The sequence below is a fragment of the Ursus maritimus genome, unplaced genomic scaffold (genome assembly GCF_017311325.1).
Source record: "Ursus maritimus isolate PB19 unplaced genomic scaffold, ASM1731132v1 scaffold_35, whole genome shotgun sequence".
NCBI lineage: Eukaryota > Metazoa > Chordata > Mammalia > Carnivora > Ursidae > Ursus > Ursus maritimus.
This window is the reverse complement of record NW_024426119.1, coordinates 1,003,560-1,028,319: the sequence shown is the minus strand read 5'-3', so window position 1 is coordinate 1,028,319 and position 24,760 is coordinate 1,003,560. Positions and strand designations below refer to the sequence as shown.

Here is a 24,760-nt window from a genome sequence, read left to right as displayed (position 1 = left end):
TCTTCCTGAATGCTTTTTGATTTGCTATCCACCTATCACAGAGACATTTGGTTAATAATCATGCCTCCCCCGACCATGTACTAGAAGTCTGCTTTGTCACATGCTGTACTTCATCTTTGTTTATGGACTGCCTGTCCTGTGCTACGTTCTTCTTTTTGAACCAGTACCAGAAGGAACTCATTAATTTTACCTCATAACATTTACTAAAACTTAGTTCCCTTTCAGAATAAAAATTTCTTAATGTTCATATTTCCAGGTGAATTTACAGCAATTTTGTTGAATTCAAAAATACTCTATTGGAATTTTCATTAAAACTGCGTTAAAGCTGTAAGTTAAATTTGGAAGAACAGGCATTTACAAATATTGGTGTTCTTATTCTGTAATAAAGTACACCTTTCCATTTCACAAATCAAATTAAATTTTATAGAATAAAGGTTTGTGGTTTCATTTTGAGGGTTTAACTCATCTAAGTAAATTCCTAAAAATTGAATCGTTTTTATCAGTTGTGAATAGAATCTTTGTGTTTTCTGAGAGTAGCGAGTTACCTGACTGTACTGTTAGCTGTCACTGGGGTGTTTTGTTTTTTTGTTTTTTACTTATATGGCATCATTACTAGTTGTCACTTGTATCGGAGGAAATGCAGTCATCCTGAGCAACATAAAGGAAATATTGCTCCGTGACCTTCTAGAAAGGTTTCTTTCTTTCTTTAATAGCCTGAAAGAGTAGAACGGAAGTGCGGTAGGGAAGGAAAGGAAAATGAAAGCATGCACAGTCACAGCCAACAAATTGATTTCGTGCCGTCCACGCTCTCCCAGGAAGGTGGCCTCTGAAGCCTTTCATGGGGTATGTTACATTCACCAGGGAGCTTTCCCAGAGCCTGGGACCCCCAAAGAGGAATTGGGGTTCCAGATTATAAAAGAAGGTAGCTTAGAGGTCTAACAGTCTTGAAATACTTAGTATGGCTGGAGAGAAGGATCGTTCCCCTTTGTGTGTTGCCACATCAGGCTTATCTTACAGGGAGGCACCGTCTTTGGTAACCACCAAAAGAAATGTCAGGGATGGAATTCATTTTAAAATTACAGGCAAGATGATTGAGTTAATGATCTAGTGGAACATGTTTCTTCTGGACCTGGCATCAGGGTGCTTTTACCAGCTTTGCCCTGCCCCACCCCCGTCCCTGAGGTGGGACCAAATCATCTCCTCCCACCAGTGGTGACCGTGGAGTTCACTTGTGGAGGGACAGGACTGCCACCCCAACGAAGCCTCGCAGTCTTGAGGTCTGGATCCCCTGTGAACAGGACGTGCAGTCTTCTGGGTAGCATATCACATCTTTCCTGGAATGTGATTCCTGAATTAGTCAAATTGTGGAAACAGTTAGTAGAATGTGTAGTTCGACCCAGGTTCAAATCCAGGCTCACTGCTTACAAGCCGAATATGGGCAAGTTTCTCTTTTCCCATCTGTAAAAGGGAGACAAAAGGACCGCTCTGTGTAGTTATTATTTATTTATTCAGGGAGTATGAATATGAGTGCCGCCTCTTTGCCACGCACTGATAAAAGTGACCTTGACGTGGCAGAGAACTCAACAGACACACGGACCTTACGTCCTTGGGAATGGTGGAGGGTAGATACATAACAAATGTCTCAAGAAATAATACAGCAGCAAATCATGATAGAGTAAGGGTGATTTTCTTTTAGAAGGGGTGATCAGAGGAGGCTTCTGCAATGAGAGATGGAAGTACAGAACTGAATGAAGACTGGGCATAAGCTGTGAAGCTATTGGAGGAGGAACATTCCAGGTGGAGGGGAACATGTGTGTCAAGGCCCTGTAGTAGGAGGGAGCATCCTAGGCTGAGTAACAGAGGGAGGCCCAAGTGCCTGGAGCAGAGGTGGTGATGGGAGAGTCCTCACGGTAGTGATGACATCGGAGAGTTGCAATGGAACCAGATCAAGGACAGCAGGGATCAGCAATGAAGGCCAGCAGCCATATCCAGGCTGTGACTTATTTTGGGTAGCCCTCTAGGTAAGAATGGTGTTTAAGTTTTGAAAAAGTTGTTTGAAATAAGAAAGACTACGTGACAGAGACCACATGTGTCGTGTAAAGCCTAAAGTCTTTATTAGTAGTCTGGTCTTTTACAGAGAAAATTTGCCAAGTCCTGATGCATGGTCTTGGAGGCCATGGTGAAGACGTTGCACTTCTAAGTGTGAAAGGGAGCCATGGTGGGTGGGGGGAAGCCGAACGAGAAAGCGACATGATGTAACTGACGGCTGTAAAAGGATAGCTCTGGCTGCCATGTTGGCTCAGACTGTAAGAGGGCTGGGGAGTAGGGGTGCAGCAGGCGCCAGAGTTAGGAGGCTATACCATCATCCAGGTGAAGCAGGCAGTAGGCTGAACCAGCCTGGAAGCAGCAGGGTACTGAATACTTGGGTGTAGAATATATTTCAAAGATGGCCCCCGGGAGTGCTTTAGCTTGACTATGGAGCCTGAGAGGGAGAAAGGAGTAAAGGATGACACCAGGATTTTTAGTCCACACTCTCCTGTTGTCGTGGAAACGGGATGAAAGAATGGTCTTTTCTGTCCCTAGGGTTTGACGCCTCCAGTTCTCCCACCACGGTGCAGTCAGGCTTACCTTCTGAAGGTACATTTTTTATTGTGACACTCTCCGTTTAAAAACCTATACCAGTAAGAAAAACAAAACAAACAAACAGAAAACCCTACACCAGTGTCCCAGTAGCTGTGGAACAGTCAGTCATAGTCCTCCATAATCTGACTGCCTCGTGCCTGTGCCCTAACTTTTTTCCAGATGTTCCCTCTCGTTTCAGCTGACCCCAGTGCTAGTCAGCGAATCGTTGGCTGGTCCCCACGTGTGCTTCCTACTCTCCACCTCCAGGCCTTTGGTCCTGTGGGTTCCTCTGTCCTATTCTCATTGATGGTCAACACTCCAACCCGTCAGGGTCTACCTTATTGATAAAGCTATTCCTCAACACCCTTCTACCCTCCTGGTCTATTCCAGTGCTCCTTGTCTTCATCTGCTTTAATAGGCAGATTGCTTCCTATTTGTAACATGGGTTTTTTAAAACATAAGTCTTTCTAGACTTTCTAGACCAGGCTACCAAGAGGGAGACAACATAGCATATGGTGAAATCCCAACTCTGCCCTTGGAACCTGTATGACTTTGAGCAAGTTACTTAACCTCTTTAAGCCTCAGTTTGCATTGCTGTAAAATGGAGATACTTAATCTAGTTACGTCACAGCACTAATTATAAAGTGAGACCGTTCACATATCACACTTGGCATAGTTCTGTGCCTGCTGTATGCTTAATGCTCACTAAATCCCAGCCATATCGATTTACCTTGTTTTAGAAGCTGAGGAAGTATCTCCCTCTCCTGCTTCCCTGGTTACTTTGTACACCGGTTTTGTGCACAGGAAGATGTCACAGAAACTAGAGCGAAATGAGCTCAAGTTCTGGAGTGAACTGTGAGTTCACTTCCCACCACCACCACATCCAGCCCTATGATAGACGGCAAGATACGTACCTTCGTGAACTTCCAGTTCCTCACATTACAAACGGGGGAGATTATCCCTACTTAGACAAGTTAGGAGGATGAGCTACGATGTTACGTAAAGCACCTACGTATACTGTGTGCCCAGAGTAGTTCACCGAGAGTGATGATTATCAAAGCTTCTACAGAAAAAGCTCCTCTCTTCCAAGAACTGAAACTTGATCATTCCTTAAGCAGTGGTTCTCAGGATGTCATCCCTGGACCAGCAACATCAGTGTCTGTCCCCTGAACTTGTTAGAAATGCCAGTTTCCAGGCCCCACCCCAGGGCCCGTGAAGCAAGTGCTGCGGAGCAGGGTCCAGCGGCTTAGGGTTTAACCAGAGGACCCCCCCTGTGAAGCCTCCCGGGTGCTGCGAGGTGTGGTCCCATTCAGTCCCAGTGGGGCGCCTGGGCTCAGTGTCTCTGCGTTTCTGTTGTCACCGTATTTAATAAAGGACGCGAGGGCCAGGAGATGATTCCAGAAGTGCCAGAGAAGAGGAGGAGCACAAGCTCTTTGTGCCACTTTTTGTGGTCAGCAACGCTGGACTCTTTTTAAGATTACTCGCAGAGTTGATGGGAACAAAGACGAGGGTGTGACCCACGGTTATCACCGGGACATATAATGTAGTCAGTAGTTCTATTGGAGACACAGGACCAGTTTGGGACACACACCCACACGGAAGTCATCAGGCGCTACCAGTTAACTTCTGATATTGCAGGTGTGCAGGGAAAATATCAGACTGACAGGATGTAAAAATTATTTGGTATGACTCATTTTAACATAGCTGTTGACACATTTGTAAATACAGCAACTAAAGTTAGTCCTAGTGACTTCAAGAAATTCGGAAATAGTGCAAAGAACATTTAATTCCTCCATCATATTGAAGCCTGGGAAGCCCTTAAATATCTTCAAGTTGTGAGGAAATACAGCCCCATTTATGTATGGTTATCAGCTTTTTAAAAAACATGATACCACGTCTATCATTTTTCTTTTCTTTAGGCTCCTGGTATGACATGAGAAGATTATCTCTTTGACAGAGTGATTCTTTTAATCCAAATAGAGTTAAAATAAAATGACTCTGGACCTCATTACTCAGACCTGTGCCTTCTCTCTGTCCCCGTGGCTTTCCCCTTCATTGCTCATTGCTCTGAGGGAGGGTGGGCGCAGGAGAGGAGCAGACCTCCAGCCTGCCCCTGGGGCTGCTCCTATGCGGGTCTAAATAAAATAAGGTACATAAGAGGTGCCCTGGCATACAGAAGGCAAATGTTAGATTTTCTATTTACGATTCATTTTCATTTCAGGCTTTGAGTGCTTTTTTGTGCATTAGGGATGGGGTCTTATGCTCAAATATTTTTTCCTAAAAGGAGTGTGTGATCAAAACTATTTGACTATCTCTGAGGGGAGGGTCACAGGATAGGAAGAAATTTCGGTAAAAGGTTGAGAAAGTTAATGCCAAAAAACTGTAGGATTTCTTGTAGATTTCAGTTTTTTTCCACAATAAATAATAGTTTTGTCTCTGATCGTGTGCTATTCAGTTCCGATAGTGACGTGTGACTCAGACTCAGGGGAAAAGCAGCAGACACAGAGGCTTTATGTTGGGCTGTGAACAGCCGAAGTGGAGCTGCCTGGGGAGGCAGAGAAGGTACCAAGATGGTCCCTCAACCGATGGGTCTATTTCTGCATTACTGGTTGCCCTTTGAAAGTCCTGGATTTCAGAGCCATCTGGAATGGTGAGATCTGGGTAAATAGGACCCATTTAAGTGATTGGGCAGAAGGCCAAGTGCCTCGAAGGGAAAAGACCGCAGGGTGCAGAATGCGACCATATGCCTGTCCCCCAAGCTGCCTTTCTGTCGCTAGGCTCGAGTTACGTCACATTTGTTTCTCTCTCTCACTCTGAACGCTTCTGAGAAGTTTCAAAGGAAGGTAAGCAGTACCTACCTCATTTGTATGCTTCTCCGGTGGAGCAGCTCGGGGTTTCTGCTGACCCTGGCAGGGGACATTTTCAACAGGAGGTTTGGCCTCACACACCCTCTCCCAAGGATGTTGCATGGCTGTGGTCACGCGTCTCCCCCTCGCCCATAGGCTGGCCACTCACTTCTAGAATGAATTCTTTGGGAGCTTTGCCATGGGTCTTTTCTTTGTAGTCTGTATTCCAGAATTCTTGTCGCGCTTTGCTCTCAGAGGGGCCGCAAGTGGCCCGGGCTGACATTTTTCCTTCTCCTTCCCCACAGGCAGCACAAGGGGGCGGCCACAGGACCCTGCTATATGGCCACGCAATTCTCCTGCGGCACTCCTTCAGTGGAATGGTAAGCACATCCGGCTGTCTGCTTTCACCATTCAAGGAGGAGGAAAAAGAGGGGAGAAAGTATAGGAAACCAACAAGCGTCTAGATTACATCACAGTGGAAATAATTTGGAATATAAATAATTAGAACACATTGTCTTCGCATTTCCTTCGTATAACTTATCTCATTTTGCACTTATGTATTTGTTTAATGTCTGACCGCCCTCCTTCCCACTCCATGAGGCAGAGGACCATGTCTTTTTTTTTTTTTTTTAATTTCACTAAACCCAACCCTACTAAGAATGGTGCCTTGACATACTAGATGTTAACTTGATGAAGAAATAAAACATGAAATAATGGATTTCTTGGGCATATAAGGATAACCAGGATAGAAGAAAAATTAATCATGAGATTTTTGTAAAATTTCAGCTCTTTGACTAGCTATAGGAAATGGGATGGTATCCATTGCCTTCAGTCCTGGAATCATTTGAAGGTATTCTGTGAATCCAGAGGCAGTAGGAAGACATGGAGCAGAGCAGTCACAGAGAGCTCACCAGGCTGTAACTAGTTAGGGCTCTAGAACCAGAATCAACCAAAATGGGGATAACTCCATGTAAGTTGAGAAAAATTGTTCAAGTTTTAAGTTAAGGCGGTTTGTAAAATACAGATATTGCAGATCTTCAGGGCATCTTAAGGAGCATATCGTGATCCCAAGACCCCAGTCGAGTGTAATACGAGTCAGCTCTCATCATGAGCGCTCCTGTCCCTGCATCTGTCATTGTCACTCGCTCTCAGTGTGAGGAAGGCTTGTTGTCTTTGTCTGGCCCTAGTGGAAAATGTTACATTAATTCAAGACTTCATTTTTGCACGTTCACACCTGCAGTACGCTGCAAAGTGCATCTCGAAGCTTGAACTGTCACACCGGCAGCAGGAGTAGCAGCTGCCTCTTAAATAGTTTATTTATTGCAGCATTATTTCTTCCCCGAGCACTGGTAAGAAGTTGACCTTTTCAGCCTGAACGTTCATCTGTTGTAGTCTTTCGTGGCAAAGGACAGAGAACAAAAGTGACCAAATGGAAGGTTATTGGAGCGGGAGATGGGGACCTCTAGAGAGTGGGAAACTCTGTATGCTGACAATGTCTAGAATTGAGAAGTGAGCGTGTATCTTTCAGACCTGGTGTTTATCCATAGGGTAAATCAAACCTTGATACTTCTCTTTTCCTACCTAAATAGACCCAACCCTCAAGCAGCACACTTCTCATGGCTTTGAAAACTCAGGCTAACAGCATGGTAGGGATCTGAAGGATTATGTTATTTCTTATTAGACATACTGTCCCCACCCCCCAAAAATCCAACTCACGGTTAACGTAAACTCTATACTAGCTAGTTCTTTTTAGGAGCAGCTCTGAGAATGAAGCCGGTGATATAGGACTTTGTACAATGCAGTGATTCTCCACTTTCCTGTTGCAGAGAAATAGAAGTAGAACTCAGAAAATCCCTTCCAAGTGCTTATCTGCCAGCCGGTCTAATTCCAAGATCAGCCCCTGTGCCTGTCAGTAAAGGAGGCAGGGAACGGGCCATGGGTTGGTTGGTTTTGTTTTGTTTTGTTTTGTTTTTTTCCCATTATTAAGTTATTTTAAATATCATTGTTAAGTTTTATACACACATGTATTTTTATAATTGGGGGGGTGGAAGCATAGACACTGAGAAGTTCCGAAGCTCATGGAAAGTTTGAAAAACAAAATCGATAGAAGTGGGGGGAATCATCATGGTCCCTCCCACTATCCAAAGAGAACTTCAGGTATCAGTTTGGTGTAATTCCTTTTAGCCTGGTTGCCAGGCATTTAAATTTTGCATACCTGTTAACTGTGCAAATGTACTATGTTGTATATGTTCCATGATATTACACACTCGTGATAAATCTCCTAATGGTAACATAGTTCATAAAATGAAGTACCAAAGTTTATCAGCCTCTCCATTGTTGGTTATATATGTTCCACTTATATTGTCTCCAATGTAAGAGTTCCTTAGTATCTTTGAACTAAAGCATATGATTAAATATGTTTGAAATACTAATTTCAAACTTGTTTCTGTAACATATGGTCCTAGAAGTTAAATCATTGGGTCATCAAAGAAGAACATTTTCGAGATTTTAAATATACTATAAAAGTATATTTCAAAAGTGTTACATACCATTGAATAGGATAAACAAGCCCTTTCTACAGTAGCTCAGTGTTGAAGTTGACAACTGGAAGCCAACTAGTGGCAAGATGCGAAGACCCAGTAGAGGAGTGTGACTTCACTAGCATCTGCTCTTGTTTCACAGTATCTAACATGTTTGACCACATCAAGATCCCAGACAGACAAACTAGCATTTGATGTAGGTCTACGGGAACATGCCACAGGTAAGCCAACATTCCCAGATCTCCTGCTCAATGGGGCCTTGGGCTAAGGGCTTAAGGGTACTGAACATGTTCTTCTTTTGGGATTCCAAACCCACCAACCAGTGGGATCAAGAAATAGGTCTGATAAAATTTAGGAGAATAAGAAACAATGTGTGATAGAGACATAGGAACTAAGAATGAAGGAGAACATCATACTTTGACCACAGGCATATACTTTGGGAAACACTGGCTTTTTTTGTGTTTTGTTTTGAGTTCAGTCAAAAATATTGACAGTCAGGAGGTGGATCCTAGGAAAGGTGGTGACCAGGATGATGTTGGTTCTCCCTGGAAACCAGAAATGAAGAACAGAGGACCAGTATAACTCTACATACCTATAGTTACAGTATCAAAGAAGGCTCTGACTTGCTGTGGGTTATTCCATAGACCAATGGAGTAGTGGATGGAAGTTGAAAGGAGGCACTTTTCAGCTCAATGAAGAAAACCACTTTGCAATAGCTGCAGTGATCCGGCAGACCTCACAGCTGGCCCTGGGGTGTAGGGTGCTCTCTGTGGCTGGAGACATTCATAGGTAATCTGGCCATCCATCAAGGGCAATGTATATAGAATTGCTGCTCCGTTTACAGGTTGGGCTGTGTATCAATCAGGATTCTTGGCTGCAAATGGCAGAAGCTAATTTAGGTTCACTCAAGCAGAATGAGAATTTACTGGGAGAACATTGGGTAGAACCTTCTCTAAAGTAGAAACCCCTAGCTTGGAAAATGGACAGGAGGAAAGAGAGGCCAGAGAAGAAAACACATCCTAGGTCGCGCTACAGGAAGAGTCTAATTTGAATACAATCTTTAATATCGTGACATTTCCCCCAAATAGGAAGGGAAATTCCATTGTTGGGTAGTCAAAGGACAAAAGTCTATGATTTTACAAAGGCTTTAGAAAAAAAAAAATCGAGGTTATACCCTATGCACCTCCCGTCTCTGCGTTATGCACAGGGATGTCTGAGAATTCCTGAGGAGAGCCTCTGTCTCTCCACTTCCCATTTTTGTACAAAGCAGGAGAGTGGACTTGCCTCCACTCATTAGGTTTCTTTTCCCTTAAAATAAGATTATATTCACATTGGATTTGAGGTTGCTTTGCTTTCAGCTAAAGTGTTATTCTTAAAATATAATTTCCTCTAAGGTGGTGTCAACCTTTGCTGACAATTACAAAATGTATGAAGTGCCACACTCACTGGTTGTAAGTTGGCCTCTAAATATAAACCAGCTGTCAGTCTTAGAGCGCACATAACCGGAAAAGTCCTATATGTTCATTCTTTTTACATCGGTAAAAATGACTTTAGACTTTTTGGGAGTTGGAAAAAAATTGTTTGCTTTATTTTTTGTCACCCAATCATTCCTTCATTTCAAACTGTCCTGTAGAAGTGAAACTTTCCCCTGATCAGATTCACTCATATCAGCTGTTCCATCAGCATCCTCTTCTAGAAACATCCACCGTCATCCAGGAAATTTCCTTTGCCTCTCTTCTAGATTCCATGATTCCTGGATCTCATGTTTTCTCCCCCCTCATTGGTTTACCATGTCACCTTGGTGGAGACCATTATCCAGTAGCTTTTACAGAAAAGATCCATGGGAGGTAAATTGTCATCTAAAAGTTCCTTAGTTTCAGCTTCATAAGTAATTCGTAGTATTCTACATTGGTAATATGTTGTGTCCTCTGCATCATGAAGGCTTTCTTCCTTTTCTTCTAGTTTATGGCCTGGCTGTTGAGACATCTACATTCAGATTCCCAGTCTTTTATGTAGGGCCTGTTTATATTTTCTCAGAGCTACTTAGATCTTCTCTTTTGCCTTTCTGTCTGAAATTCTACGGTGTTTTATCTGGGCATGGATCCTATTTGTTCCAAGTCTCACGAAAATGGACCCTGCTGTGGGTCTCTCTCCACTGTGCTAGGGACCCCGTGGGCCTTTTCAATCTGAATGCTTGTCTTCTAGCTTTGGGAAATGTTTCATACTATTTTGTTGTTAATTCCTGACTTTGTTTTCTCTGTTCATAATTTCTGGAAATCCTCTAGATTGGTTTTCTAATTTTCTCTTCACTCCTATTTCTAATCTTTCTCTTCATTCTTTTGGGGAGATTTTTTTCAACTTTATCCTATAACCCTCTTTTTTCTTTCTGTCTCTTTAAGGATCAAAGAATTTTTCTCTGAAGGGATCACTCATGGATATTTTCATTGCTACTTTATGAATATAACTTTTTCTTATCTCTCTGAGATTATTAATGCTATGACTTTTTAAAAGTTTTCTTTGGCTCTCCGTAATCTTTTCTTTCTCCAAGTCTCTTTCCCCACTGTTTTGTTCCTGCCATTCATGTTAGTGACTTGGCTCGGATGTCGGGTGATTCTTGGTCTCCCTTCCTGTTTAGATCAAAGCAGTAAAAGCTGACCAGAAACCCTGAGTGTGTGGCTGTGGCTTTGCCATCTGTTAAGCCTCACTCTTGGCTAATCTGGCAAGGATTCACTGAAGATGCCCAGACAAAAGTATGTTTTATCTTGGATAGTTTGGCTTCCCTAAAGAGGAATCCTTAAATTTGAGGGGAGGAGGAGATGGGCATCCCAGCTAGTGTATGAGGCCTAGAGGCAGAGGGAAAGGAGCTGGGGTTTTACTTATCAGGGCATAAAATTTGAATGATTCTCTATTTTTCACAATACCTTTCACTTCCTTGTTTGACAGTGCTCGGTATTACAAAACCAGAACTTTGATGGTTGGTCATCCATGAGTTTAACTCCTAATCTTCTGTAGGGTAGAGGAGAAGGAGTGACCTGGCTGTGCAGGGTACAGAAAAGTGCTGGGAGATAAAAGTTCCTTAATAGCTTTTAGTCAGTTCTGTTTTCAACCCCATCTTCTGCAGCTACCTTTATAAGCAACTTACCTCCAATTCCAGAGACTTTCTGGGACACACGCAGCAGGAATGGCTTTATTTCTTGAGACTTTCTTTCTTAAAGACTTGGATTTTAGTTTTCTCTTCATGAAAAGCATCTGTCTGCTTTCCTTTTTCCAAATTGTCCATTTCTCTTCTTTGCTATCAGTTTTTCACCTGTTCTAGTCTTTGTAGATTTAGGCGTTTTGAAATATCTCTGATTTTTTTTTAGTAGAATTACTCTTGTTTTAGTAGAATTTCATAGAGAGTGTGGCAAAGATAAAACTGTATGAGTAGTCAGTAGACCAGTGAAGTCAATTCTTAAAGAATCGGAAGTACCTTTGAAGAATGCATTTGTCTATATGTCTTAAAAATATTCAAAGGCTTCTATAGCTTCTGGCCTCCAATACTCTCTCCCAAACACTGTCTTTCTGTCTCTAGAGAGAGCAAAAGTGATAGACATAGTCAAGCGGATAAGGGGCTCAATAGAGACTGAGGTCTGGAGTATGCATATGTGTGCACATGCGCTCTCGAGGGATTGTTACCAGGAGAAAGGAGAACGAGGGACAGAATTAGGGACACTGATTCCCATGAAGCAATGACTAAAGGAGCATTTACACAGGAGAAGCCTGTTGGTGGACCATACATCCTGCTTCCAAACAGAGATCTGAGGGAGAGAAAGTTCGAATTGGTGATGACCTCATCCTCGTCAGCGTGTCCTCTGAAAGATACCTTGTAAGTACCTCCTCACAGGCATCTTTTCATTTTCAGAATATTTTCCTTTAGGAATTAATGGCTGAGGCTGAATTGAGCCACAGTAGGTTGGGTAGGATGAGAATCCTTCGCACAATATACTGGAGAGGTAGGTGGTCCGATTCTCTCCCCTGCCACCTTATCATGGGGCCTGGAATTTAACTGTTCGTTGTCCTTTCAGATTAAGTACTGTGCCCAGCACCTCTGCTAGAATGCCCCAGGTGCTTCCTGAGAAAACCATTTATACATTAGCTCCCGTTACTGCGAATTTCTCACTTGGTTTAGCTCTTGTCCAGCAAAGAACAAGCCAGAAAGAACAGGCTGTAGGAGAATAAGCTGATGTGGGAGAATGGAGAATTTAAAATGTTTTGGCAAATGGGATGTCACCGGGGTTGAAAGATGCAGGTGAGGTTTTTGCACCTGGAAATTGGGCACAGGGTGTCCCCAGGTGTCCGAATATCAGAGAAGTGTCAGAAGTTTTTGAGCTCCTCAGCACCAACCTGCTGGAGTGATTTTTGCCATTTGTGAATTCCCTTCTGACTTGAGACATTTTATGACTCCCCGTTGAACCAGGGATCCAGCCGAGGGGGTGAAGTCGACAGTCGTCTGCCACCCCTGCCGCTGAAAACTTCCCCTTCCCTGAAGAAAGAGTCCCACTTGGAAGCTGCGTCTAGATGGGATGGGGCAGCCTCCCACGGGCTGTGTAGGAAGAGCCTGATGACGGGGAGACTCCTTAATTTACTCCCAGAGATTCTAGGTTGAGCTGCTTCTGTCAGGACTGGCCTGGTGATTTAAAGGATGTCGCGTTTCTGTTTCTGCTGCAGCATCTCTCAGTATCAAACGGGAACATACAAGTGGACGCCTCTTTTATGCAGACACTCTGGAATGTGCATCCTACGTGCTCAGGAAGCAGCATTGAAGAAGGTGTGGTTTTTTATGTGCATTCAGCCCTCAGCCGTCCAGTCTGTCTGGAGCTGCATATATTGACATTTTCTGCTGCTCCCCAGCTCCTGCCGCATGTCTTGCTACACAGCTGGCATTATTTTAGTTCACCTGAATCTCTTTCTCCGATGTGGGTGTGGATTACTTTCTGTCCTGCTTTCTGATGACTGGGGCATTCCTGNTGATACCTTTTAATCCTTTAAAGCCCACCTTTAGAGTACGATAGGCGTGCAGGATTCAGATATGCATTCTCCCTCTCCCACTGTTCCTTTTCATTTATGGTTACGAGTTAGAAGCATCTAGACCTCGGAAACTTCAGTCTTAGATTATTTTCTGAGAAGGTGATGCTGGTACTCTTTCTCCCCAAAGCATCTCTCCATATAGGTGGAAGAAAGACTTTCTCTATAATGAAAGTGTGCTTGGCCATTTGTTTTTACTTGTATTTATGGAGGGCCATTTAACAATAATAAAATTTTCTCAGTATTTTATTTTTCCTGTGGAAGTAAGGCCATCAAAGTTTGTTCAACATATCCTGTTTCTTGGAGCCAGGCAAAGTCAATGCACCTTTCGAGTTAGAGAATAAATATACTGGCCTGACCTTACTCATGGGTAATATCGCTGCTGAGCAGAGTACTCAAATGCCAGTGACTGATACAAGTTATCATCTTACATTCTAGCACTTTACGGCAAGATCAGAATTTAAAAAAAATGCTCGTACCACAGCTTTAACCAGATTTTTAATCCTGAGCCCAGAGCCCAGTAGTTGCAAACTGGGAATGCCCTTCTGTGATAAGATGTTTGAAAATATGGGATGCCTGGGTGGCACAGTTGGTTAAGCATCTGACTCGTGATTTTGGCTCGGGTCATGATCTCAGGGTCGTCAGATTGAGCCCCGCATTGGGCTCTGCGCTCAGTGAGGAGTCTGCTTGAGATTCTCTCTCCCTCTGCCTTTATCCCTACCCCTGCTCGCACTCTCTCCCCCCTTCTCTCTCTCTCTCTAAATAAATAAAATCTTTAAAAAAGAAAAAAATATGTTTAAAAATAGAGGGAAAACTAAGGGTGTCAAGGAGTTGCCCTCGTTTCAGAACAAAGCTGAATAGTCAGAAAGTGACATATTTTTGACTCAGCAACATGTGGAAGGCTTTAAAAAGGCAGGCGATGCTTAGCCCTCTTCTTTTACCCCAACACTAACCCACCACCTTGAGTCTGTTGTCATTCCCCTTCTGTCAGGGATCAAGAAGCTCTGGGTTTTAATCTTCCCCAAGGAAACTCTGACTGGATCTTCTCCATGTTAAATTTTTCATTTTCATGGTAGGAATAAAATGTTTCCCCAGTCGCAACAGACGACTTGTGGAGATTAATTAAGAAGTGTTTGCAAATCACGTCAAAACGGTCCTTATCGATGTGTTGAGTGCCCTTGTAGTTTAGCCTGGATAGCTCATCACTTGAGTCATCTGGCCAGGCAGAAATGCCCTCTCAGCATCCCCCGGTGAGGAGCCCACTTCAGCCCTGAGAGCGTAAGTGACCCTCATCATGACCCTTCTTCCCGAATGCTGCCCGGCTAGAGTTCAATTAGGCAGAGCCGTGAGGCACCAGCACTTGCCAGTTTTCTTCGTGTGACTAGAATATTGATTGCAAGAGCCCGAGGACTGCAAACGATGGATCCAAATGGGGCACGGCCTCGCCATCATGAGATGACAGAGTGTAATCAAGAGCACGATCGTGGAAGGGTTTGATTTTTCTATATAAATTGGCTGTTAAGAATTCCCTTACATATATCATGAATGATTTTAATGCCAAAAAAAAAAGAGGGGGATATACAACTGGCACTATTAGTCCAGTAAGAGGAAAATTGGGAAATAATTTCTGAATGTTTGAGGGAAGTTTAAGAACTTGGCTCACTTGGTTACAAAAAAAAAAAAAAAAAAAACCTATGAGAATATCACACTGTCCCTATACAAGATGTACTGATAAACACCCCTTTCTCCTCTGGCATGATTTCATTTCATCATTCTTACTGTTAATTCAACACCCAGAGTAGTTTGGTAGCCCCTAAAGTGATCTGTGTGTTTTGTTTTTTTTTAAGTCACGATGCAGACACGAGTGTACTAAGTCCGTATGTCTCCTGAGAACAGACTAGTCTAGAGAATTTTTTTATTCAAAGCCATAGCAAATTCCATTTCTTCGTACAAGGTAAACCTCAGACTGGAGTCCCTCTCCCAGGATGTTCTTTGGATTAAGGCTCAGAATTTATTTGAAGACTGATAGGTCATCGTGTCCTTGAAGTTCATTGTTTCCCATACATCTCGCATCGCCATGGCTACTGAGATTCCTTATGCTGAAAGCTAAGTGCTTACCGTTAGGGGCTCATCCGCTGTGGGATCCTGGAATGACATTTCGTCTCCCCTTGGTGCTGTGGGACGAGCATCCAGGTGTGAGCTGTGTCTGTGAAATGCATTCAAAAGTTAGCTTCCCCTAAGACAGTTCTTTGTAAGTTTGCTGACCTCCTTCCCAGCATCCTCTTTCTTCACCATGACTGCAGTTTGGTTGGGATTCTGCCACAGGATATACACATCGAGACTGTAAGAGCTTATCCAGGAATTTCATGTTGAATACATTTTCATCCTAAGCAACTGGAAAAGCCTTATCTTCCTCACAGTAGCAACATCATTTTCCTGTAAATGATATGAGTTGACACTGTTTTCACCCTACATTTTGATGTTGGACTTGCTCGTCTCTGAAATCCTATTTAACTTTCAACGTTAGAATTGTTTTGTCTTCCTTGTCTTTTCTTCCTGAGGCCACAATTCTTGAAATCTGTCATTTTCCAAATGCTTCTTTCTTGGTGTTTTCCCATAACTGACTCAGACCTGCATGAATTTACCCTTTTTAAACACGGTGTTCTCATCGTTAAATTTCCTATAAGTTCATAGTAGAATATAATTCTCTCACTAGGATACCTACTTGGTGGGCACGTAGTACGTCTCTTCCACGGTCATGATGAGTGTTTGACGATACCATCTACAGACCAGAATGATGCCCAGCACAGGTAAGCCAGTGGCTTCATCCTTCTCCCTGCTGTCTCCAGTCTCAGGTGCCTCAGACTCCAGAGTTTGCATTTGGGTGTGGCCACAGATGAATTCTGTAAGCGTGGGTCAGTGGACAACCATGGGATGCAGTTTGTGAGACAGGCATGGCAGCACCCTGCAGCTTGCTCCCAGGAGTACCTGGAGACGCGTGCTGCTTCTTAGGCAAGCAGTTCCCTAATGCTTTCCAGGACCTTCATTTTCTTTGATTTCTGCTCTGCCTAGGGAGTTTCTGGTAGCATTTATTATAGATGGAAGCACCCATTTGGTGACAGAAATCAGGCTAGTCATTCTAGGGAGTCTGTGCACCCAAGTTATTCACCATCAAAGGCAGATCTCTCTTTTCCCCCTTCTCATGTGCGAAGTCATTTAGGTGGCGTTTGGTGATTTCATTTTGCTAGGATTGGAGAAACCAAATATCAGTATCCAGCAGGAGATGGATTTAGCAGGGACAGGGCCAAGGGCAACATTCAGAGGATACTTCCGAGGGTGATGCTTTCTGCGGTCCTCTGCTTGACTCCTTAATGAATGCTTTTCAAAAATTCAAAACCAGGAGATGGAAGATACTCATCCAGGTCTTACACGCATACTGAAGGGTCCCTTGGTAGTCTGACATCAAAGGAACAGAGCATAAAAAGCTTGGCCCCTGTAACTATACAAATGTGATAAATATTTAAAAAAAATAAAATTGGATCCAAATTAGGCAGAATTTGTAACAGCAATGGGTGTGATCTCCCAGAGGTAATGCATTCTTTGTTGTGTAATGCCTATGGGAACCCTGGTAACTGCATTTCTTTCACTTCATTAGAAGCATGGGGTCACGTCCTCATAGCTAAGAGAGCATCTAGGTCAGGATCCTGCCAAAGGTCACATACTGGCTGCTTTCAGATGGCAGCCTAGAAGCCGTGCGGCTGACTCTCCAGCCATGGCTTATTCCTTATCTGATGAACCAAAAGGACCTCCAGGAGCAGAGCAGTGTGCTTGAACATGTTAATGTGTGTCTTAGAAACCATGCATTGGTAGTATGTGTCCCTGTTGTTCTGAGTCTCTCCCTACTTGTTCTGTCCTCTGAATGTCTGTCCATGGGAACCAGATATGACCTAGGGCACATAAAGCACAGACCTATGGCAAGTGTCTAACTAATTCACTCCCTGCCTTCCTGACACTGGTCCAGTTAACTGACAGTTATCTCCGAGGAAGGGCATTAGGCTGACCTTAGAATTAAGGATTCCATACACTAAATAATGTCATGTGATCCTATTCAATTATGATTTTCTTTTCCTTTTTTTTTTTTTGAACAGTAAAATTGTGCAAGAGCCCGCATACTGTCTCTTTAATATATTGTGCATTAAAGGGAAGATTCACAGGTAGATAAAGACCTGAAGTTTTATGAGTTTTGCAGGCAGCTGTATGTTTAAGATGGAACACATCTGAACACACTAGTTCTTTCTTCCCATTCCAGTTCTTCTTTAAAGGGCAGGAATTTGGAAAAAATGAAATGATAATCCTGTGCATGACCCTCGACCTGCCCTTCACTCCCCCCCCCCATACCTGTCATTAAATTTAGAACTCAAATTAGAAACATCCTGGGCAGAAACTCTGCTTGGAGAAGCTTGTCATTTGGTGGCATTCCTGTCAAGTACTTGAACAAGAACCTGAGTAAAAGGAAAGACTGCACAAATATTTGAAAGGAGGTGCTAAGGAAAATGAAACAGATGGAGAGGAATTCCCCGAATGGGCACCCTGACGCAGGCACGCATGCCATCATTGAGATAAGACAAAGGTGACCTTCCCTTGGTGGAGGATTCCACAGGATCTAATTTGTATTTGGGGGGAAATAAATTCACAGATAAAAAAGCCTTATTCCTTTTATTTATAAGGAAGCATGAGGGGGTTGAGACTTTGTAAGGAAGCATGAAGGGGTGAGTAAGCAGCTATTCATTATTACTGGAATCTGCATTTTGTATCAGCTGGTCTCTCAATCAAAAGAGGATGCTTTGGCATTGGCTGTCTGGGGGAGGTGAGTGAGAAGCCCCCTCGTTGTCTTGTGTCGTCAGGTAACTGGCCAGGATGGCCAGGAATACTGAAATCTGGGAGAACCCAAAGGAATAGAAAATCAGAAACACACTAAAAGATGCCAGCAACCCTTCAGGGAGGGGGCTGACTTTCCAGAGGAAATCATTTCTGTTCCTTCTAAAGCCTGAAAGCAGCCAGGCCGGGTCGAGAGGCTGACAGTCCCAGGGTACAAACCTGAAAGCAGCAATCTAGCAACCTGAGCTCTGGTCTTTGGCTCTGCCTCTGGCTTGTCAAGCCCCCTGGGGTAAGTCTCTTAACCTCTTGCAGCCAAGGCTAAGCTGTCAGCCCAGCTTTCAAAGCACCTCAGCGCACCACCCACTCTACTCCTCTCCTTGGGTAATTGTTTTAGAGAACAGGAACAAGTCGTTTCAGCCTCTACAAGATTAAATGGAACAAGCTGCCGCGTTTCCCAGGTGGGAGGGACTAACCTTCAGGAGTTCCTCAGATGTCAGAGGGAGAGAGTTCTCTGATCCTGTGACCTGGGGTGTGCTGTTCCACCCTCTTCACCTGAGAGGCCCTTCCAGTTCTCACTGAGTGGGGAGAAGCAGGAGTGAAAACCTCAGCAAGTCTGTGTGACTAGTGAGGTGTCATTACTGTTCTAGACCCGGCACAGGAACACCTGGGCAGTTAGAGCTCTCAAGTCACATAGGATTTCTTTCTCAATCTTTACTGAGTGTTTCCTGATCGCATGTACGTTTGAAAAAGGTTTAGGCTGTGTTCTGTCGTCACACCAACCTGAGGTAGCCATTATTAATGCAATGTTTCGTTGTGTTTCTATGTCAAGTGTTTTTCCATGCATGATAGAAACATCTGTATTTAAATAAAGTTTGGGTATATTCATACTACACAGTATTTAGTACATCTGTGAACATCTTTGTGCGTGTCAAAAATGCGCATTAACTTATCACAACCATTCTGTGACTCATGTAACCGAATTAGTCTCCTTTGACAGATGAGAAGCCGAGTACAGAACTGTGAAGGGACCTGACAAGGTCACGCAGCTAACAGACTCACACTCAGGGCTGCCTGACTCCCAAGCCGGTATTTTCAACCGACTCCTAATTATGGTACTTCTTCAGATAAAATAAGAGTTGCACATTTTCTCTTTACCTATATTGATGACCTGTTGTCTCAAAATCTAGATCAAGATTCTTCTGGGGCTCGAGTGGTTCAGTTGTGGTATACACAGATCTTCTGTGGTGGGCTTTTAATTTAGTGAAATTGGTGAAATTAAGTGCGGTTAAGTGATCAGTCTCAGTCTAAGGTCACAAGATTCTTGAAGAGAGTCTGGATTCCATATGACTGCCATATGCCATGAGATACGCTCTTCAACAAGGATTGTTCTCTCATATAGGTAGGTCGGTTCCTATTGTATAGAATGAAAAGCAGAGTTTACTAATCATCAGATAAACATTGGGCAAACCCAAATCAAGGGCCTTTTACAGAATACCTGACCACTACTCCTCAAAATTATCAAAGTCGTGGAAAACGAGGGAAGTCTAAGAACAGACCAGAGGAAACAAGACAGGACAGCTAAATGCATTGCGGTATTCCAGGATTGGATCTGGGAACAGGAAGAAAACTACTAATGGAAAAATCACTGAAATCCAAGTAAAGCCTTGAGTTCAGCTAGTCATGACCTAGCGATGTTGGTTTCTTCGTTTCGACAAGTGTAGTGCATGCATCTTACACATAGTGCAAGATCACATTAGGAGATACCGAGTGAAAGTATGCAGCTCTGTGTCCTGTCTTTGCAACTTTGGAAACCTAAAATTATTCCAAAATAAACATGTAATTTAAAAATACATTAAAATGTGGTCTGTAATGCAGGAAAAGAGGTACAGTGATATCCCATACAGTGATAAAGCTATGAACACTAGAGCGGCTGGGCATAAAGCTTTGCTCCAGACTTCCTAGAAAAATGGAAATAAATTCATACTGTATGCACATGTGTTTTAAAAGGACAGCTACATTTTTTAAAAGTACAAATACATTTTTAAGAGACGTAAAACTATAAGGAGATTAACCTAAAAGAATCTGAGCATTTGCTCTCTATCCTGATGGTTTGTGATGAGGCTATTTTGATTCCTGATGTGGAAATGGAGACAATCCTTTTTGTTGTACACCTGCTGGTCCACAAGTGTCCTCGATCCATATACAGTGAGCACTTCCCTCCCCTTTAGCACCTTTTTTCCCTCCTAAGAGATGGAGCCTGGAAAATTGTGCTTCTCTTTGACTCATGCTCTCAGTTTTGCTGACTACATGAGGGCTTGGAAAGAGCAGCAGGGTTTGAACAGCCTCTGCAGGGAGCTGTTCCCTCCCCAGTGCTGATCAGTGTCAGGCTCAGAGGAGCTAATCTCCAACTCTGCTCACAGGAGGATATTCTATGAAGCTGGGGGAGCTGGGACACGAGCCAGATCTCTGTGGAGAGTGGAACCCCTTCGGATAAGGTAATGGAGGGTCAGGGTGGTGCTCTTTTCAAGATGATTTTATTTTGCTATACTGTCCATTCTCTTAAATATTTCATTTATTCCACATCACATGGCCAACTCTCAAAAGTTGCTTGGCCCAGAGCTAAGTTTTAAGTTTTCCTGACTTTGTTTTTAAACCACAGCAGCACACACACACACAGAAAGAGAGAGGAGAGAGAGAATGAGAATTTCCAAGACTTCTGTCGCTTCTGAAGCCAGAGAGCTTTGTTGCCCTGAGCCCAGCCCCCAACTCCTGCTGTCCTTCTGGTGTCCAGGTTATAAAAGGCGAGCTTGGACATGTCTGCTGAAAGCCATCAAAGTACTTCCCCCATTTGTTTTCTTGAACAGGTTCTCTGAAACCCAGCTAGTGTTTCTCCTCTCAGTAGTTGTGTTGGCTCCAGTGGAATATTAGCTTTAAATGAGACTAGTGGTTGTGATGGCATGAGGTAGAGAAGATTAAGGCACCACTGGAGAGGTAGCTGTATTTACCAGACTTGTCAGAAACAATATTGTACCTGGGTGGAAGGAACGGGTGGCTGAGACTCGAGCTGTGTGCTTGAGTAAAAACACGTGGTCTCCAAACGTCACACTACAAAGGGGGATCTGGTAAGCTCAGGGCCATTATTTTGCTGAGAGGGATTACAGGTCAGGCTAGAGCTAAACTAACTGCTTGGGATACAGAGGAGGGACAGTTGTCTGCTTTTCCTTCTCTGCTCTTCTTGCCAGCTCTCTCCTCAGCCTCCCTCTGAACATATGTTCACGGTAAATGTCTCTCTCATGCGAGTGTATGCCCCCAAGGTGGTCTTCAAGATAATCCATTATAGATAAGAAGAAAATACTAGAACTTACACACATATACACGTAGATACATTTTCTACTGAGAAAAAGCTCTTTGGAGGTTACTGGTTTAAAGAATACTGCTTTTAAGGAGCACCCACTGGGTAAGCAGGCTTGGAGCATTTATATTCTCTTTCCAGCCCTGTTAAAATGTTCGCTCTAACATACTCTTGTTCTCAGGATATTAAGCCTTGCTTAATGGATTTTCTTAAGAAGTCAAAGTAGGTATGTATATATAGTTCCATTTATGGTTGCTTATTTCCCCAGAGGCCTAACCATGAGATTTTATTCTAACTTAAAAGATAATGAGTTTCAAGTTATTCAGTGGATAATTTCTCCCCTAACTCTTATAGTAACTTTCCTTGGATGCCAACAATTTGATGTAGGACCGTTGAAAGGTTGCCATTCAACAGGAGGTCTCCCTTATCTAAATCATCTTGCTTCACTTTTTTTCCACAGAATGGATCACCCTGTAATACAAAAATACACACACACACACACACACACACACACACACACACACACACCCTTCTTTATTATCTGCCTCTCCCTGGCAAGAGCAAGTTGCACAAATATTTTTACCATTTCTCTTAAACATAGGATTCTTTGTGGTATTAAAATGTTTGAGTTGAGATAGTACATAGGGATGGCTTTGCTTTTCCAGAAATGAGTTTCCCTCATCAGGCATTCTTTTTGTGGTTTTTTTTATATCAAGAAACTTTAGTGGAGTGAAGGGAAAATTGGAATCTTGGGACTTCTAGTTACATTAAATCGTTGACTTGTCTCAGGATCATCATCCGTGTTGGTGTTCTTTTTTTTCCCCCTTTTATTTTTATTGAAGTATAATTAACATCCGGTATTATATCAGCTTCAGGTGTACAATATGACTCAGCAATTCCATACATTGCTCAGTGCTCATTAAGATAAGTGTACACTTAATCCTTTATTTTACCTTCCGCCCCATCCACCTCACTCTACCAAACACTCTGTATTTAAGAGTCTATTTTTTGTCTTTTTTTGTTCATTTGTTTCTTGAATTTCACATATGAGCAAAATCATAAGGTATTTGTCTTTCTCTAACTGACTTATTTCACTTAACATGATATCCTCTGGATCCATCCGTGGCGAGATCTCCTTCTTTTTTGATAGCTAAATAATAGTCCTTTGTGTATATATATGCACATACACACACACACATAAACACACACACACACACCGTATCTTTTTAATCCTTTCATCTGTGGTTGGATACTTGGGTTGCTTTCATATCTTGGCCAGTATAGATAATGCTGCCGTAAACATAGGGGTGCATTTATTTCTTTGAATTATTGTTTTCATATTCTTTGGGTAAATATCCAGTGGTGGAATTACTGGATCGTGTGGTAATTCTATTTTTAATTTTCTGAGGAACCGCCACACTGTTTTCCACAGTGGCTGCAGCAGTCTGCGTTCCCACCCACAGTGCACGAGGGTGCCTCCTTGTTGGTGCCTCCTTGTTGGTGTTGCGAGGCCGCAAGAGAAATTCCCTACTGAGTTGTCAGGAGACCTGAAATGTAGAGCGAGCCAGGAGACTAGCGTTTTGTCCCTTAAGGGGATAAACCACAGAGGGATTAGAATTCTGCTAGCATGTGGAGGAAAACCCAGGATCAATACTGAAATAGACTGAGTTTCGTGGCTGTTCTCTCTGCGCAGCTGGAGTGGCAGTAACATCAGATGGGGCCAGGCTTTCCGCCTCCGGCATCTCACCACAGGCCACTATCTGGCCTTGACGGAGGACCAAGGCCTTATACTGCAGGACCGGGTGAAGTCAGACACCAAGTCCACAGCCTTCTCTTTCCGGGCTTCTAAGGTAAGGTGTAAGGAAGTGCACTTTGACCTTATTTTAAAAGTGAAAGCTCTGAAACCTCCAGGCGGAACTGTGACCGAAAAGAAAGTGGACTGGAACGAGATGGAATTGGAAATTAGACCTGTGCTAAACACTTCCTTCTTCTATCTTTAGAATCGAGTTTATAGGGGAATGTGGACCTTGGAGGAAGGTTTAAGTCTTGAGACAGAGACTTCAAAGAAGAGTGGAAAGCCCCAGAAAATAAAAGGATCATAGGAATGGGCAGCGTTGTTCAGAGGTTAATGAAAGATGATGCTGTGCCTTAATATAGTCTAAGTTGTTTTTAATACTTCAAAGCATATGCTTCAGTCCTATAAGACAATGATAACTTAGAGGCATGAGTTTCAGTGCTACATGGGGTTAAATCAAGGAAGTGACTTCTTTCAGAAAGATGCAGAGAAGGCATCACTCTGAACATGACCTCATCTTGTAGTTACTTGTATCATACAAAGTCACCAGTACCTTCCTCTTCCATTCCCGAGGTTGTCTCTTCTGTCTACTTCTTAGCTCTCACCCATCCAACCCCAGCCTTCTTTAAAAGCGGACTCTGGGTTAACCGCAAACATGTTGCTTTGCCTTTTGATGTGTCTATAGACAACGGTTTTTTAAAGACTCCAATATTTAAGGTCCAGTCAGACTTTAACTCTGCATCACTCCGAGCCGGATCTAGTTGGATGGTCAGAATTGCACGCTGAGCCAACTTCTGACAGAGAGTTGGCTGCTCTGTCACTTTATGATTGTTCTGGAAAGATCATCCAAGCGTCGGAAAGTCTGTGCACAGATGCAGGCCTGGTTACCAGGGAGTCTGCATCTCCTAACAGGACAGTTCGACATCTCCTTTGGGGGCTTCATCTCTAGTTTCATTCTTCTTTGCTCTTTTCCAGAAATAGATCTTGGTTTGTGTTCTCAACACAATTTCAGGAAAGGGCTGTTGATGATTCTGTTCAGGTAGGACTCGGCGTGGAACTGACAGTTGAATTTTCTGTGGGCAGCGCTGCTGCTTCTGGAATCAAAGGACAGTCTTCCAGCATTACCTTCTTTCGAAGCCAGGGGCTCAGACACCTTTCTTTTCCTTCTTTTTATGGTCCCAGTCTTTCCTGGCAGAGAATCTCTGGCATATAATTTTTGTCCCCCAAATGCTGCGTATCAGAGTTAAGCTATTTCCACACCTGTATTTCAAACATGAAAATATATGAACTTCCTATCCGAAATTCTTCTCAAACATCACCTCCCATCTGCTTCTCTTTAAATGGTGCGTTGGCTCCTTGACTTCATTCTGGTTTTTTGAGCACGTCTCCTTTATGTTTCCTTCTCTTTTTTTTTAAGATTCTCAGCAAAAGAAAGATTTTAAATACAAATGTGTATCTGTGTAGTAAAACATTTTGGCCTCCACGAAGTGGTTTATGGCAGTGTAACTTGCTAAAAGAGTCAGTGAAACCAAGCAACAAAAAAGTCCGAAGAACAGAGACAAGCAAGATCACATTCTTTCCTAAGAGACAACTTGAACATGGGATGCTGGGGGCGACAGCAAGTGTGGGAGGGTAAAAAAGAGATGGAGAAACAGAAACGATT

The 24,760-nt window shown here is 43.1% G+C and overlaps 1 protein-coding gene across 1 annotated transcript in view; it reads left to right on the top strand.

Annotated features, from left to right (window-relative positions):
- The window catches only part of RYR3 (ryanodine receptor 3), a 491,158-nt gene that overhangs the window by 208,796 nt on the left and 257,602 nt on the right, over positions 1 to 24,760 (top strand). Inside the window, 7 exon segments of the mRNA XM_040620426.1 lie at positions 5,774 to 5,848; positions 8,151 to 8,229; positions 11,761 to 11,873; positions 12,716 to 12,815; positions 15,789 to 15,882; positions 20,371 to 20,445; positions 22,996 to 23,152. Of these exon segments, the coding sequence (XP_040476360.1) occupies positions 5,774 to 5,848; positions 8,151 to 8,229; positions 11,761 to 11,873; positions 12,716 to 12,815; positions 15,789 to 15,882; positions 20,371 to 20,445; positions 22,996 to 23,152 (693 nt within the window).